General features: G+C 43.6%; 1 protein-coding gene across 1 annotated transcript in view; it reads right to left on the reverse strand.

Moving 5' to 3' along the window:
- The window catches only part of PPP1R3A (protein phosphatase 1 regulatory subunit 3A), a 39,611-nt gene extending 23,175 nt beyond the window's left edge, over window positions 1-16,436 (reverse strand). The window contains exon 1 of the mRNA XM_048836930.2: window positions 15,643-16,436. Within this exon, the coding sequence (XP_048692887.2) occupies window positions 15,643-16,436 (794 nt within the window). The remainder of the gene's footprint in view (window positions 1-15,642) is intronic.
- Between the last annotated feature and the right edge of the window lie 2,044 nt (window positions 16,437-18,480).

Here is an 18,480-nt window from a genome sequence, read left to right on the forward strand (position 1 = left end):
CTCCCAGAGCCTGCACTTCCTCCCTCCGCCCCCCTCTGGCCCCAAACTCCCTCCCAGAGCCTGCACCCCTCACCCGCTCCTGCACACCCACCCCCTGTCCTAGCCTGGAGCCTGCACACAGCATCCAAACTCCATCCCAGAGCTTGCATCCCCACCCACTTCCCACATATCCCCTCCTGCCCCCAAACTCCCTCCCAGAGCCTGCACCCCTCACCCGCTCCTGCACACCCACCCCCTGTCCTAGCCTGGAGCCTGCACACAGCATCCAAACTCCATCCCAGAGCCTGCACCCCCACCCCCTTCCCACACACCCTCTCCTGCCCCCAAACTCCCTCCCAGAGCCTGCACCCCCACCCCCAGCCCAGAGCCAGCACCCAAATTCTGTCCCAGAGCTGTATCCCAGACTCCCTCTCCCACCCTCCATCCCTCCCCCTCCTGCACCCCCAGAGCCTGCACCCAGCACCCAAACTCCATCCCAGAGCCCGCACCCCAGACTCCCTCCCCCACCCAAACTCCCTCCCAGAGCCCAACCTCTCACCTGTCCTGCACCCCAATCCCCTGCCCCAGCCCAGGGCCTGCACACCAGACCTCCTCCCCCCACCCAAACTCCCTCCCAGAGCCTTAGGCAGGTGGGGGGTGGATTTGAGGGGCGGGGGGCAGGTTCTGAGCACCACCAAAATTTCTAAAAACCTGCCATCCCTGCGTGTGTGTGTGTGTGTGTGATTGACTGCATATGCTAATTGTTGTATTTCCAATAAATGCGGTGTATTGCCTTTTCCCCTGAAAAAGATCCCATGTGCTTCTTATAAGCATAACATTATTACATAACCTTCTACTGCCAATCATCTCAGACGGGCCTCAGTCTAATTCTTAGTGGGCAGATGTCACCAAACAAACAACACAACTACCACTAATTAGCTTCTTTGTTGACAGTCATAGCATAGAGGACAAGGATTGAATGGGTATGGAGACTGAATGACTCTCTCATCATCAAAGGACTAAGTCAGGGTGGAGATATACTAGTAAGACAGTGAGAGGAAGCTTGCATTGGTTCCAGTTCCATGAATAGAGGACTTCAGTACCCAGGATAGTCAATTCGGTTTAACATAAGAACATAAGAATGGCCATACTGGGTCAGACCAAAGGTCCATCCAGCTCACTATCCTGTCTACCGACAGTGGCCAATGCCAGGTGCCCCAGAGGGAGTGAACCGAACAGGTAATGATCAAGCGATCTCTCTCCTGCCATCCATCTCCAGCCTCTGACAAACAGAGGTTAGGGACACCACAGGCATTATATCTGCACAAAAATTAATCAATCAAACAAGATACACAGCCATAGGGAGTCTACATCTGACTGTTTCTACACATAGAGTGAGTAAATTATAAGGTTATATAAACCACTTTGAATATGTTTCCCACTTTTGGTTGCCTCATCTCTAACTAGGAGGTGAAAAAGGTCCATAAAAGGTCCATAAAAGGGCAACAATATTATTTGTGGTTTCAAACATGGAGAGATTAGAAAGAAAGTCTGGAAGCAAATGACTAGGTGGAGATAGTGTATGTAAGAGGAATATACAATAAGGATGAATAATATTATGAGAGCCAATTGATCCAGGGAGCAGCTGCGAGGGAATTGAATGTTTTTGCTAAATAGATAATATCCAATAGGGTTCAGGCAATGTTTGTAATAAACCTATTTTTGATTAAGATTATTTGGAATAGTGCTTCCTGGAGGATTATTGCTTCCAATTGCTAATATTTTCTTCTTTTTTTAAGTCTTAGTTTATGATTGAAATGGGAAGATAGATGGCACAGAACAAAGTGCCTGGCCAGGTCTGGGGATACAAATAATTATAGCCCCAAAGCAAACATAGGCCCTAGAAATAAGGATTTATTTTCTAGCTCATTATAAAAGAGCTTGAATTTAAGTGGCAATCCTGTGGAATCTATAATGTATATCTATGAAGTCCAGCAGCTTTCTAAGTTGGAGACTTTGGTACCATCAAATCCAAACCTGAATCCTAGCCTGGAACTGGGCTCAGACCTAAATTTTTAATCTTAGCATGGTCCATCTCTAATTTTTATGGCTCATCTTAGAGTTATGATGCTTTTGAAAAGACGTAGGCAGTGTATTGCTCATATCTTGAATGAAGCTAGAGAAGCCATATATATGATCTCTGTGTATCTTATCAGATATCACTGTAGCACAGTCATAGAGCATTAAGATATGGAGCATTATGGAGATAGTTGCACAAGAATAATATAAAGAACCTAATCCTGAAGACATGTTACATTGCTCTTTGGTACACAGAACTCTCAGAAACCAGCTTCAGTCACTCATAGCATGGGCTAACTTCTGCAGAGACAAGGTCTGCATGGTGGGCAAGGGGAATACTAAAAAAAGACAGGCATAACAAAGCTGAAGGGGGTGGGGTCTGTTAAGGAACCCTTGAAAATTAGCAATACTACTTCTTGTTACCTGTGTGTCCAACCCCAGTCCACCCTGCTGAAGCTGTGTGCTCTCCCCTTGTATAGCTGCAAAGAGGGAGAAGGATGAGTCAAAAAGAAAAGGAGTACTTGTGGCACCTTAGAGACTAACCAATTTATTTGAGCATGAGCTTTCGTGAGCCACAGCTCACTTCATCAGATGTGTACCGTGGAAACTGCAGCAGACTTTATATACACACAGAGAATATGAAACAATACCTCCTCCCACCCCACTGTCCTGCTGATAATAGCTTATCTAAAGTGATCAACAGGTGGGCCATTTCCAGCACAAATCCAGGTTTTCTCACCCTCCACCCCCCCACACACAAATTCACTCTCCTGCTGGTGCTAGCCCATCCAAAGTGACAACTCTTTACATAATCAAGTCGGGCTATTTCCTGCATAGATCCAGGTTTTCTCACTTCCCCCCCCACCCCCATACACACACAAACTCACTCTCCTGCTGGTAATAGCTCATCTAAACTGACCACTCTCCAAGTTTAAATCCAAGTTAAACCAGAATATCTGGGGGGGGGGTAGGAAAAAACAAGAGGAAACAGGCTACCTTGCATAATGACTTAGCCACTCCCAGTCTCTATTTAAGCCTAAATTAATAGTATCCAATTTGCAAATGAATTCCAATTCAGCAGTTTCTCGCTGGAGTCTGGATTTGAAGTTTTTTTGTTTTAAGATAGCGACCTTCATGTCTGTGATTGCGTGACCAGAGAGATTGAAGTGTTCTCCGACTGGTTTATGAATGTTAGAATTCTTGACATCTGATTTGTGTCCATTTATTCTTTTACGTAGAGACTGTCCAGTTTGACCAATGTACATGGCAGAGGGGCATTGCTGGCACACGATGGCATATATCACATTGGTGGATGTGCAGGTGAACGAGCCTCTGATAGTGTGGCTGATGTTATTAGGCCCTGTGATGGTGTCCCCTGAATAGATATGTGGGCACAATTGGCAACGGGCTTTGTTGCAAGGATAAGTTCCTGGGTTAGTGGTTCTGTTGTGTGGTATGTGGTTGTTGGTGAGTATTTGCTTCAGGTTGCAGGGCTGTCTGTAGACAGACAGACAGCCCCGCAACCTGAAGCAAATACTCACCAACAACCACATACCACACAACAGAACCACTAACCCAGGAACTTATCCTTGCAACAAAGCCCGTTGCCAATTGTGCCCACATATCTATTCAGGGGACACCATCACAGGGCCTAATAACATCAGCCACACTATCAGAGGCTCGTTCACCTGCACATCCACCAATGTGATATATGCCATCGTGTGCCAGCAATGCCCCTCTGCCATGTACATTGGTCAAACTGGACAGTCTCTACGTAAAAGAATAAATGGACACAAATCAGATGTCAAGAATTCTAACATTCATAAACCAGTCGGAGAACACTTCAATCTCTCTGGTCACGCAATCACAGACATGAAGGTCGCTATCTTAAAACAAAAAAACTTCAAATCCAGACTCCAGCGAGAAACTGCTGAATTGGAATTCATTTGCAAATTGGATACTATTAATTTAGGCTTAAATAGAGACTGGGAGTGGCTAAGTCATTATGCAAGGTAGCCTGTTTCCTCTTGTTTTTTCCTACCCCCCCCCCAGATATTCTGGTTTAACTTGGATTTAAACTTGGAGAGTGGTCAGTTTAGATGAGCTATTACCAGCAGGAGAGTGAGTTTGTGTGTGTATGGGGGTGGGGGGGAAGTGAGAAAACCTGGATCTATGCAGGAAATAGCCCGACTTGATTATGTAAAGAGTTGTCACTTTGGATGGGCTAGCACCAGCAGGAGAGTGAATTTGTGTGTGGGGGGGTGGAGGGTGAGAAAACCTGGATTTGTGCTGGAAATGGCCCACCTGTTGATCACTTTAGATAAGCTATTATCAGCAGGACAGTGGGGTGGGAGGAGGTATTGTTTCATATTCTCTGTGTGTATATAAAGTCTGCTGCAGTTTCCACGGTACACATCTGATGAAGTGAGCTGTGGCTCACGAAAGCTCATGCTCAAATAAATTGGTTAGTCTCTAAGGTGCCACAAGTACTCCTTTTCTTTTTGCGAATACAGACTAACACGGCTGTTCCTCTGAAACCTGTCAAGGATGAGTCAGTGGTTATTAGTTTTTTAAGCTGGGTATGAGAGTGAAAGGGGGGTCTCTTTTCCAGATCACTGAACCTCTGATTCCCATTGGACAAGGAGGGAGTACGGCCCAACCTCAAATTGCTGTTGTGGCAAGGGATTGGGGAGAGGTGTGAGGGTCCCATTCTCTTGTCCCTCCTGAATGCCATCGTGGGGTTTTCATCCTCTTATCCTCATCAGGCTCCTTTACCTCTATCATGTTAAATCTATTTTGGAGAAGTCAAACAGGGAGAAGGTTTCAGGCTACGTGACCTCCTTTAAAGCATTCCCTGCATTGTTAACTAGAAAAAAACCAACCCTCTGCTACCATATCAGGAGAGGTATTGAGAATGTTTTTTGCTTTTTCCAGTCATTTCCAGAGCTCTGTGTGTGGCTCGAAAGCTTGTTTCTCTCTCATCAACAGAAGTTGGTCCAATAAAAGATATTACCTCACCCACCTTATCTCTGCAGCATACCAAGGCACTTCTGTAAGATGGCGACAGGTGCCATAGAGAAACCATAGATAGATATATGGCAGTCAGGTGAGACAGAGAGACAGATAGTGTCCTTGTGAAGGGGTCAGAATGGGTGACCATATAAAGCCCTACTCTGCTGCTTGTGAATGGGGACTACCTGAGGACAGTTCTCTGACTTTGGCGCATGGGAAGCTTAGAAAGCTTGCATGCAGTAGAAACTTGAAAGCAGGCATGGGTTGAATAGAGCTCTGAATGTGCATAAAATACCAAGATATGATCAATACCAAGGAGTGATTTTTATCTCTTTCTTGCATCACTAGAATTAAAAAGAGAAGGCAAGTATGAGATATCTATTAAAAAAGCGAGGAGACCAAGGAGATTTGTGCCAATTGTTCTCTTATGCTAACAGAAAATAAAAACAGCAGAGTTTAATACACTCATTTTCAGGAACTTCTGCCACAAGGACAACCATTGTAAACTTTGATATTTTAAGTCCAAATATCTGCCTATGCACCCAACAGCCTGCATAGCAAAGGGGAGCGGAGGTTCTAACTCTTGTGTCTAATCCACAAGAAGTCCTAGTGTTGCAGGGCAGCATTGCATGCAGCAGTCTGGTACAGTACTCTTTGCTGTTGCTGTCAGCAGGGACCAGGGACAAATAATTGGTCATTAGAGTTGGAGGTTTTCAAGAAAAAGCTTTTCTTTTTTTCCCCATTGCAAAATGGTGATTTGTCAAAACTGAAACTCTTTATGGGAAAGTGCCAGTTTCAACAAACTTCTAATCTCAAAGAAATTTTGGAAAGAAAAGATTCAGAATTGTCAAAACATCCCATTATGACATTTTCAAAATGGAAAAAACAGTGTTGGGTTTTTTATTTTGTTTTGGTTCATGATGAGTATTCATTTTGCAATTTACCAAATACATAGCACACACACACACACACACACACACATATATATGATCGAAATCAAAACAAAATGTTGACTTGCCCCCAATTTTTTTATTGGGCGGGGGGAAGGTTGTTGGTTCACTAACATTTTTGAGATTTTGCTTTGTTACCCCAATTCAAAAGAGGAAAGAACTTTCCAGGACAGGAAGACTGTTTCTTGCCCTGCTCTAGTCACAAAGTCAGCTGGTTCTTGCAGCTGAGGCCACACACCAGCTAGAGGTATCTAGAAAACCATGCCCTTATTGGGCATTGACATGTTAGCCAGCCACATCATCCAGCATTTTCTTGTGTGCCAGTGAAGGATTATGAACTAGATAGCCACTCCTAATACAGACATGGCTGCTTGTTTTCACTTTTGTAGCTGTCTTTCCCCTTCCCTCATCCCAGAACATAGGCCGCATTTAGCCGTTAAAGTGCCTATTTTACTTCTTTTTCCCTTCTTCTATTTGGCCGGGGAGTCCAAGTTTTATGTTTAAAAATTATATGTGGTTAGCCTTCAGTAATTATTTCAAAGCAATTGAAATCTATTGTCTTCAGCTTCAGAGCCAGAAGGCTGTGGCTGGCTCATGACTTAAAATTCTTCATCAGAATAAACAGCTAGAGTGACTCTAATAACAAACCCGCTAATTAAATCTGTCTCTCATGCTGCCAGGCTGTGTTTCATGTAAACAAATTTTAGACACTTCCAATGTTTACTCATAGATACAGAAAAATATTACTTGTGATGTGGACACTTCCCAGCTGACAACTGGACTGACACCATCAAACAGTTCACTAAACAGCCATCAGGTTACTAATAATTTTTGATCAGTACTGAACTAGGCTGGATTTGAAATAATGAAACTTTCCAGTTTTTTGAGACTGTATTTAAAGAGCATTTATGAACTGCACAAGAATGGTGGGTCGAAGACAATATTGAAATGTTCATTATCGTGTTAGTTCAGCAGGCAAACGGACTTTGACAGACAATAGAGACGCTGAACAATGGAGTACAACTGTTCATTTCAGCAGTATATTTCCATTTGTCCTAAAATCCTTAAGCAATGGCATGAACGATTGCAGAAACAGGCTCTAGTTCTGCAAACACTTACACACATGAGAAGTCCCATGAAGTTCAAAGGGACTACCCAGATGCATAAAGTTACTCGTGCATGTTGCAGGATCAGGCCCATAGTTATTATAAATGTCAAAGTAGTGATATCACCTAAAGAAGCCAATGAAACTATAGTGGCTGCAGAAGCGTCTCACGCACTTAAACAGTTTAGCATGCCTAAATGTAAAATTAAAAATGAATAATGGACAAAGATCTAAGTTAGGTGATTTGGCCATTTAAGTAATATAATCAGTATGGCTGAGAAAAGATAGTCAAACCTTTAAAATCAAGTTTCATACAAGCAAGCTTCGCCATGACCAATATTTCTCATACTTTACAGTACCAATTACCCAAACTTAAAAAGAAAGTCTACCTGATGGAGATGGTGTTGTCATTACAGAAGGAGACCAAAAATAGGTTTTCAAATTCTATATGAAAATGAATAGCAGTCAGTACTGTAGCCGTTGGTTGTATGTTGTTTATTTTGTTGGTTCATTACATTTATTTTTCTGTCCCCTGACTTCAGTTTTGAATATGCTGCAAATTTTTGTAATGACAATGCCTAATTTCAAAAGAAAAGTTGTTGGGATGGACACAAGCAGCGAGTGATATGGGTCCATGGTGCCTGTGCTCCACCAATATTTAGGAACTTGGGCCCAGCTCTACCAATGTTTGGGCTTACCGCGCTTTGGGGGGTGCCGCACTTCAGGGGGATGCCTGGGGAGTTAGCAGGGGGCCTGGCGCCGGCAGCAGCAAGTGACCCGACCCCAGCCCACCCCACTGTACTCCGCCTCGCCGGCTCCCAGCATTACTCAGGGGAGGGGGCAGAATCCAGAAAGAGGCAGGGCGGTGGTGGGGTCTTGGGGGAAGGGGTGGAATGGGGGCAGAGAGGGGGCAGAGCAGGGGCAGGCTGGGACTGGCTCGCTTGCTGCTGCCAGCGCCAGGCCCCCTGCTAATGCCCCCAGCCACCCTGGACCCCACGTCCTCGTGAAGCACGGGGTTCCCCAAAGCGTGGGGCGCTGGGCAGTTGCTCCAGTCCATCGTATGGACAGGATGGCTCTGGGTCCAGGGCAGCCTAGGGGGTTAGTGGGAGGCCTGGCACTGGCAGCAGCAAGTGGCCCAGCCCCAGCCTACCCCCGCTCCACCCTCTCACTGCCCCCATTCCAACCCTTCCCCCAAGACCTTGTCCCTGCCCCGCCTCTTTCTGGCTTCCGCCCCCTCCCCTGAGTGACGCCGGGAGCCAGCAGGGCGGGGCGGAGTAGAGTGGGGTGGGCTGGGGCCAGGTCACTCACTGCTGCCGGCACCAGGCCCCCCTGCTAACCACCCAGGCCACCCTGGACCCAGCATTCCCCTGAAGCATGAGGCCCCCCAAAACATGGGCCCCGGGGCATTTGCCTCGGTCCATCCTATGAACAGGACGGCTCTGCTTGGACCCATTCTGGGCACCACCAAAAATTATACAAACCTGGCACCCATGGGGGTGGAAGCTGCAAGTTTTGGCAGGTAGGTAGCAGGACATTGGTCATTTTGGTACTTGAGAAGGCTTAGGAACATATTTGGGACAGTGGAGTTAGGCATATTAGCTAAAATGAACAGCTCTCAGATATAGTGTTTCATGCTGCTTGCAGACTCAGGAAGGCAGCACTGCAGTGTTTTGCAGTGTTTTGTTTCATATTTTCAAGGTTTGCTTCAAAACCATGAGAGCTAGAAACAGCATTTTGTAAAAAATGAAACCTTGGATTTATGAGCACAATTGTGTGGCAAGGAGTGAATTCCACAGCCAGGGTGTGATGGAACCACAGGCTCTATCATTGAGTTTAATGGGGGCGAGACTGGACTCCGTAAGCATGTTATCATCACTCTCACTGGAGGCAGGACCACTCTAGCTGTGAGAACTGCCCTCCACAGATTTTGACCTAGAGTGGTAGGAAGAATATAGAGAGCAAGCTGGGAATAACAGGGCTGGCTTGACAACAGCAGTAATGATGCTCTTTCAGCTGGCTCCTTGCAGAGGTGAAAGTAAGCCGGTTCACCCCAGTACGGCGTACCAGCAAAAGCCAGTGCGCCATACCAGGGTGGACCAGCTTCCCCAGGTGGCAATTTAAAGGGCCTGCGGCTCCCAGCAGCGGCTGGAGCCCCCATCCCTTTAAATTGCTGCCAGAGCCCCGCTGCCGGAGCCCTGAGGTAGCAGCAGCAGGGCTGGAGAGGCGATTTAAAGGGCCCAGGGCAGTAGCGACGGGCGAGCCCTGGGCCCTTTAAATCATCCCTGGAGCCCCGCTGCCACTTCCCCAGGGCTCCGGCAGACTCCGGGGATGATTTAAAGGTCCAGCACAGTAGTGGCGGCTGGAGCCCCGTCCCCAGAGCCCTGGGACCCTGGGGCCCTGGGGAAGGGGCAGCGGGGCTCCGGGGACGATTTAAAGGGCCCAGGGCTCCGACCGCCGCTACTGCCCCTGGCGCTTTTAAACCGCTGCCAGAGCCCCCGGCTGCCGCTGTTGCCCCGGGAAGGGGGAAGGAGGCACTTGCTGGTCCTCCCCCAGCCCCGCCCTTTCCACCAGAGGCCCCACCCTTTCCGGGGGCCAGAGCCGGCCCCAGCCCAGCCCTGTACCGGTAAGTCCCTAGACTTACTTTCACCCAAGGCTCCTTGTGAATGGACAGCCTCTCTAACAGCAGTAGGGAACAGCTGCTCTCATGGTAAGAAATGTGAATATAGTCATTTCCTAATAATAGTAATAAGCTTTAGTCAAATCCCCATGTCTATATGTTGATCAAGGTGTACACTTACGATTTAAGATTCTCCATAACAACCTTGAGATTAAACAGCCGTACACAAAGCAGGAAGCTTGTGTTTTAATACCTTTTTCACTCACTTTTTCCCTCTTTCTGAATCTGAAGTACAATAAACAAAAGCAAAGATTAAAAAGGAAACAAATTTAAACCCCTTCTTTTATATATGCCATTTTGTCGTTGTACAGACACTCCTGGAGGTAGAGAATCCGGTATGCTGTTTGCAAACATGCTCTAGAGTAGTTCTCAGGTTCTTCCAGCCTTGATTCTCCACTCCATCCCAGCCGCACTCAGATGGGCAGGCAAAGACACAAGGAATTGGTTGCAGCTCATTGATTCAGGACCGTCTGACCCTGGCACAGGCTAGAGCTGCGAAGAAACAGCATTGGCCCTCAGGGACCCTATTCCAGGAGACGATTGGGCACCAGGGAGCTCTACCATGCTATGTCCCTAATATGCCTTCTTCTCTCACTTCTGCCAGGAGTGGGGAGCAGCTAGAGCAGAAGCCAGCAGAGCAGCTTATGCTAGCTGCTCACGAGCAGGCAGTTGTGCAGGAAGAATCTCCACCAGCTTTTTCCAGCAGCTTTAAGGCACTCTGCACTTATGCAACTCAAAATGGCCAAAATGGACCAGAAAATCTGACCCTTTCAGCTTTCACCTATTCACTACATATAACATAGCCTTCACCCTAGACTTTGTCCTTATTTTTGTTTCTGTTTAAAACTAGCATGACTTCAGACAGTCCACAGAGAAAAGTCAATTGATGTATTAACCCTCGAAGAATGCTACAGTAAAACAATTAAGAATCTACTTCTAGGAAAGAAAGCACAAGACCAAGCAATCAGCTTATTGAACTGCACCATCAATTTAGGAAGTACCATTTTGGGCAAAGAGAGAGAGAGAGAAGCAAGTGGGTCATATCTCTAGCAGTTATGATAAAAATGACAGTATCCACTATCCATTTCAAAGAGGGTAGGGAGCCAAATGTGCACACATGAATTACACTGCACTCATGCTTCAGTGTACTCCAACTTTTCCATATCTGTTTCTTGGCGTAATATTGATGCCAAATCAGCCACATCTCTCATATGCTTGCTACCATTGTTCCAATGACTTCAGGCAAATAAGGACTAAAGACAGTACTGGCATTAATCCATGACACAATCATGTACGAAACTCTAGGACCAAGGGCCATAGTTCAGATTCATTGTCTGTGCCTTGTTGAAATATAATACAAATTGTGCCTTACTGAAAGTGTTTCCACAGCTCATCAGATACTTGCTACTACTATGTATTACAGACATTTTTCTTAGGTACAGGCTAATGGAACTAGTAGGAAATCAACTTCGATTTAAGAAAAATGGAGTTAAGATACTTCAACTATTGCTTATACAATGCTATATTTGTTAAACTGTTAGGATTCATGTGATTCAAATCATATGCATTTTCCAACTATTCTCTTTTCTAAATGCTGACCTTCAAATTATTAAATTCTAGAATGTAATTAGTTTGAGTCTAATATTCTTTCCCCCCCTCCGTGACTTTGTATACTTATGGGACTTTGTAAGGCAAATGCACAATCTCAAACAGGCCAACAAATAAAAAGCAAATAGTGTGCATTATAAAAATTCTTTTGAATGAGTTTTTGAACTATTCAAAACTCCATTGAATATAAATGATTTTTGAGGCTTGCAAAAGCATCCTATTATAGCAAGACATTTTTCTACACATTATACTGTCAATTCCGATACAGTTTTTGAAAGGTGTTATAAATCAGATATTAAAATTCATGTTGGATTGAATCTCAGCATGGAAGGACATAGAGGAAGGCAAAAAGTTTAGAACAGATCTGTTTAGCCATGTTTACGTACAAAAGTTGGCGGGGGGTGAGAGTGGGGGGATAGTATTGTGCCAGGATTTTCAAAAGCACTTGTGTGTTTCTGATAATCATACTCAGGTGCTTTTCAATTTCTATAAGTCAAGAGGTGCACTTTTCATTATGAAATTTGGTATGTGAGCCCATGTTGAGAGGTTCAGTTTCTTAAAAATAATGATGTTGTAGGGCCCATCCCTGCCCTGACTCAGACAAATAGTCTGACTCGTGACAAGATGGGCCATAAAGTGTATCCTCGTTTGACAAGATGGCCACTGTTGTGTATCCTCAGTAATTTATTTCTGACAGTGCATGTTATCTTTTTCTTTTTATTCTCATAAGTAGGCCACACTGAAGTCACTGCATTAGGCAAGCAGGGTTTGGCCCACAGCTGATAAACCTATCTGGTTAAAAATCCCTTTCTTAAAAAGTTCTTAAATACTTATGTATCTGAAAGATGCATGAGCCATCAGGCAAATTATCCATGTTTTGAGAAGAGATTTAAAGACTTTTAAAATTTGTCCCTAACATTAGGCGTCTAAGTCCATATGTAGGTACCTGAGTAAGTGCCCTGATTTTTAAATATGTTGACCAGATGTTCTTATTGATTTGGCCTAAGTGTCTGTCTGATAGAAAAAACACTCTAATCACAATAGATGAGATTCAACATTTAAAACTCCCAGTTTGGATGACTGGGTAGCAATAACCCTTAGCTATGGACGTACTGCATGTACTGCAAGTAATAGTCCTTTTGGAGCCAGAGAGCCTGAATCTGATCTTGCACCAGTGAAAATTGTAATTCTCCTGAAGTCCATGGACTCACACTTATGTGACAGATTCAGGCCCACATAGTCTCTCAGGGACCATAGAGAATTTTTAAGATAGATTCTATAGATACTTTGAGAGTGCTTTTATTTACACTAAGGCCCCTTGTCATAAATATAAAGGGAAGGGTAAACCCCTTTGAAATCCCTCTTGGCCAGGGGAAAGCTCCTCTCACCTGTAAAGGGTTAAGAAGCTAAAGGTAACCTCGCTGGCACCTGACCAAAATGACCAATGAGGAGACAAGATACTTTCAAAAGCTGGGAGGAGGGAGAGAAACAAAGGGTCTGTGTCTGTCTGTATGCTGCTCTTGCCAGGGACAGAACAGGAATGGAGTCTTAGAACTTTTAGTAAGTAATCTAGCTAGGTATGTGTTAGATTATGATTTCTTTAAATGGCTGAGAAAAGAATTGTGCTGAATAGAATAACTATTTCTGTCTGTATCTTTTTTGTAACTTAAGGTTTTGCCTAGAGGGGTTCTCTATGTTTTGGAATCTAATTACCCTGTAAGATATCTACCATCCTGATTTTACAGGGGGGATTTCTTTATTTCTATTTACTTCTATTTTTTTATTAAAAGCCTTCTTGTAAAAAAACTGAATGCTTTTTCATTGTTCTCAGATCCAAGGGTTTGGGTCTGTGGTCACCTATGCAAATTGGTGAGGCTTTTTATCCAACATTTCCCAGAAAAGGGGGGGTGCAAGTGTTGGGAGGATTGTTCATTGCCCTTAAGATCCAAGGGTCTGGGTCTGTAGTCACCTAGGCAAATTGGTGAGGCTTTTTACCAAACCTTGTCCAGGAAGTGGGGTGCAAGGTTTTGGGAAGTATTTTGGGGGGAAAGACGCGTCCAAGCAGCTCTTCCCCAGTAACCAGTATTAGTTTGGTGGTGGTAGCGGCCAGTCCAAGGATAACGGGTGTAATATTTTGTACCTTGGGGAAGTTTTGACCTAAGCTGGTAAAGATAAGCTTAGGAGGTTTTTCATGCAGGTCCCCACATCTGTACCGTAGAGTTCAGAGTGGGGGAGGAACCTTGACACCCCTTTACGCTGCTCTGACAGTGTAAAGGGTATTTAAAGTGGATGTCAGTGCAATTTGCTGATGTCATGCAAAGGGACCTTCATGTCACTGACGCACCAGGACTTTTATTTATTCTACTACAAAAACATACATCCCCTGTGGTTCCCTGTTGCATGGTATGGGAGGGAACAAATCCACAATGAAAGTCACATGGGGCATTTTGGAGGGGAAGGTGGCTAAATGGGATGCCACCCCCTTTCTTATTTTTCATTCTTCTGTCTGACCCCATGTCAGAAGTTAGCATATACAGGGATAGCAGGAAAAATCCATAGAGTGGCATGCTTCTTTCCCACACCCTCATTCTAGACAAGCCATAGGAGAACTCAGAGAATTAATGCCTGCAGCACTATTAAGCCCCATTGCATGCTCTTCCATTCAGTTATTGAGAACAACTGGAAATGGTAGATGCTGATCACAGCAGTTGGGTAACAGAGATAGAAGAGGTATTGCCCTTCAAGTCTTGCAGCAATCTTCAGGGTTAGGGCCCTCAACTGACTTCTTTCTCCCTGCACCTTCAGCCTCTGTTGCAGTTGGAGTACGGGTATCCTGCCCTTCACTTTTGCTCAGACGGGCAAGTATAGGCCATATGCATTTAAAACCACAAATGTAAAATATCATTGTCCGACTGAGAAGTTACATAGAAAATTAAGGCTGAAAATTCATCATTAATTCACCTGTTGTGCCTTGATATTGCAGAGAGAGCTGTAGACAAAACATGGTCCTGATCCTGCCATCCTCGGTCAAGTAACATTCCCATCCCATGGGATGGTGCCTGAGCAAAACTGCAGGATTGGGCTCCATGGGTGTGATCATGAAATGGGAGTTTTGCCATTTTGCAGGGCCCATATATGTGCTGCTTTATTTATAACAGGTTGAGTTAAATAGAAAATAGGAATCCAGAAGTTCAGATTATTCCTGAATTTCCTTGAGTTTGTGGGTTTAAGTCATAATTTAACCATTAACTTTTTGTTTTCTAGTTACTATAGTATGTATCTGCAGGTAATTACTGCAGACATTGTTTTAAAATAAACCTACAGATTTGCATGATAAGCCTTATTTTAATGTGCCTGTGTTTGTCTATTTTTTTTTATGTCACTGTTAGTCTCCTTTGTATCTCTCGCCTGTTTAGGATTTTTTTCAGTGCCCACAGAAACATCCATCACTGCTGGGAAGCAGATCTCACTACAGGCTGCCTGTGGCATAGCCAAACCAATGACAGAGAAGATTGTTCCAGTTGCTCTGAGTGAAACAAGTCCCTTCCCTGAGTTATTAGCTTCCTGAACCACCATTACTGGTTTTTGTTTTTAGTAATGACATTTAGAAATTTCCCATATGAATTCACAATACACACCTATTGTAACATATATCATAAAAAATCTGGGGGTATTTTTTGCTTTGAAAAGAGTTTTGATATGGCAAAGAACTGAATTTAAAACTTTTGGTACTGTAAGCACACCTCAGTGTGCAGCCAAATTCCCACTGATGTTAATTGGAGTTATGTGCTGTAGAGATTAAAATCAGTATTTACCCCTTAATTTTTATTACTTGATATAGCTGCAGAACCCACATTGACCTCCCCAACCAATAGGAAACGTGGCATATTTAGTAATAATAACATTTGACCTCACAGCTTAACACAATTGTATTAAATAAGTATTAAGTAATACTTATTAAGTAAGTAATAAGAAAATAGTTCTTGAGCAGAATGGTCTTACTAATCCTGGGCAACAAGTGGAAGCAAAGCTTAATTACAATGGTTGTAGTTAAAAAGTCAGCATTAACCAGCAGATACCACAAAGTTACCAATTATTTTCTTTTCTCAAATATGGAAAAACTGGTGTCAGATACAACTGTGTGATTCTTGTTGACAAAATGCTGACTTTTAAATAGTGACTGTTGTATCTGAGAACTTTGAAAACTATTAAACAGTAAGAAGTCACCTCACCTGCTTGGCGTTGTCTTTAAGCAACCTTTGATGTATTTGTCAGTAGCCTCTTCGTGAGATACATCATCCACCTCCTGCACTGTTTCTTTCTTATGACAGAGTAGTATGTAATTTTTGTCATCGTTGTTTGCCCAGAATGTACCAACAGATGTCTCGTAACGTATACAGAACTCAACTTTAGCTCCATTTCTCTGATAAGGAGGAACCAATGAAATCTTAAAGAAGAACTGGTCAGTTTCACCATCACAAGAATTAGGCACATAGTCTGCTAAGATGTCATAGTAAGTTAGCCAGTCATCTAGTGACATTCTCACATATATCAACTTTTCAAAAGATACATTTAGAACTCGAATAATGCCCTTCATACATGTTATCCCAGGTAGGAACTCAATTGACTCTAGAAGTACTTTCTGTACACGCACTTGTTGCAAAAGGTCTTCTTGTGAGGCAGGTAATATAAACAGTGGAGAGAGAAAATATTCCTCCGCAGTTAAAACTTTAACTTCTAAGTCATCGTTTTGTGATGTGGCTGGAACTTCCCAAGTATCAAACTCTTTAACAGACACAAGATCAAAGCCGAATGCATCAGCAAACGAAACTTTTCTTGCAATGGTAGATGGGGTTTCTGGTTCCAAGTCTTCTGAAGAAGCAGAATTCCGCCTTCGGGGAAGGGGGGAGAAACGAGGCTTAAGGGTAACTTTAATATCTTCATCTTCTGAAAGGGAATCATTTAAAGCAGAAACTTCTAATAAGTTATCCCTTCTAAACTGACTAGGTTCTTCAAAAGACTCCATTGGGCTCTCTGATATAAACTGAAAGAGAACTCTGCAACTAGTGGCAGCTGATATTTGAGACACTATGATTTAAAACAAGGATTAATGTTACAGTTGACATTGAAAGAAAAGTGAGTCAGGTCTATTAATACGTGCAGTGGTGTGTAAACTATGTTGGACTCTTCTCCAAAGGCCTTAAATCTGATAGCATTAGTGTTACAATGTCAGACATAAGTTTTAAATAATGCATTGACTTTTTTTTTTTTTTAGGAAGCATCTGCAGGCAAAGCACCAAGGTAACATTTAAAAATCTGACTTCTTTGCATTGTCAAAATGTGAAAATATAGATATTTTTATACAATCAACTTATATTATAAAGCAAATGTATAACATAGCACAAATGTCAAGCCATAAATCTCCCATTGGATGTATGTTCTGTCAACACAATGTTTCTTTCCTGTGCATAATTTCTACTTTACTTCTCAAGGACATTATTTACATTGTGTCCAAATACAAAAATGCAAGGAACACAGAGAACCAAATTGTGTCCTGATTCTATACTATGCAAATTCACAGGGCCAGATTCGGGAGCTATGCCCATTTACACCAGGATCTTGTCATCAGAAACATTTGCCAATTTTAATACAGCCATAATAATATACATTCAAATGAACCCAGAATGCAATTAAAAGGTTTAGTGACTAAACTGAAGATCAAGTTATGAGGAATCACTACAATTATGTCTGTTTATTAACTGCTGGTTACGATAAGATCTTTTAGGGGTAAATTGTAGCTAGCCCATATTCAGCTGCATGGATACGGAAACAAGGACCTCCTTATGCAGCCACCCAGAATCACAGCCCCCATGCAGGCCCTCCACCTTTTCTGCAGAATGCCTCCCAGTGCTCCCACTGGAGTTAAATGTCTCTGCATCACCCTCAGCATGGGACTGAGGATAAATGCCATAAATAAGCCATCAATCAGTCAGCATTTGGATATCACTTTCAAGGCACTCTGTACATAGAAACGTACAATGTTACACTGATCAGGAGGCAAAGGCCATGACCTGGCACCACCACTGTTTCCCTATCCATGTCTACTAACTGTCTTCCCCTACTGCCCCAATGTCACTCTCTTTCCCATGAGCCCCCTTTTCTGACAATACTGCCTTCCACACTGTGAGTGCATCTCTATTCCTGTTTGCTATTTCTCCATTATTCTCACCTCTGCCATTGCCTCATCCATTGCTGTTATGCCTCCCTACTCCCCTGTTGTCAATGTGTCTCCATTGATACTTCCTCTTGTGACAGGGCACATATAAGCCGTGCTTCCCTTTATTTAAAAAAAAAAAGTAAAGTATTTTACCATAAATGCCTATCCCGCTTGAGTATCACTACGGTAAACTGGGCTATTGCTGTAGAATACTTTTTAATAAGGGGGCTAACATACTTTGCAACAAGGAAGAAGATGCGGCTTAGAGAGGCTCTGCACACAGGACAGTAGATCTGTGCAGCATAGGCCTGCAGAGAATTGATGACCGCATGCTGAAGATAGAGAGGAGGGAGATCTCTGTTGGGAGCCTTCTGGAGTCCCAAAGAAGCAGCCACCATCTTCTCTCCCTAGGTAAGTTCTCATGTGACAGCAGTTTCTCTTCTGCCCTTGCTTATGAGGAGCAAAAGCAGTGCATAGCTGCAACAACCTATATCCTGGCAGCTACATGCCCTTGACCATTTTGACTATGTGCAATTTGGGTCATGTGAGGCCTGTGGTAAATTGTGGCTGTCTTACACCCTCTTCGCCTAGATAACCTAAGAAAATATTCCAATAGCAATGATATAAACCATTGGAGCTTACTTACAGCAGTGCTACTGTAATGATTTGGTCCTTTTCTGTTGCATACTGCAATTTTCCCCTTTTATTTGTTATGAAAGCCTTTTTTTTAAAGGTTTCAGAGACCCAGTAGCTTGCAGACAGGGATTAACTCCCAGATGAACTCTCTGGAAAGCCACACAGGTGGGAAGGGCTGGGCTAGGAGGGCAGTGAGGAAGGCAATCAGGAGGTAAGG

The sequence above is a fragment of the Caretta caretta genome, chromosome 1 (genome assembly GCF_965140235.1).
Source record: "Caretta caretta isolate rCarCar2 chromosome 1, rCarCar1.hap1, whole genome shotgun sequence".
Taxonomy (NCBI): domain Eukaryota; kingdom Metazoa; phylum Chordata; order Testudines; family Cheloniidae; genus Caretta; species Caretta caretta.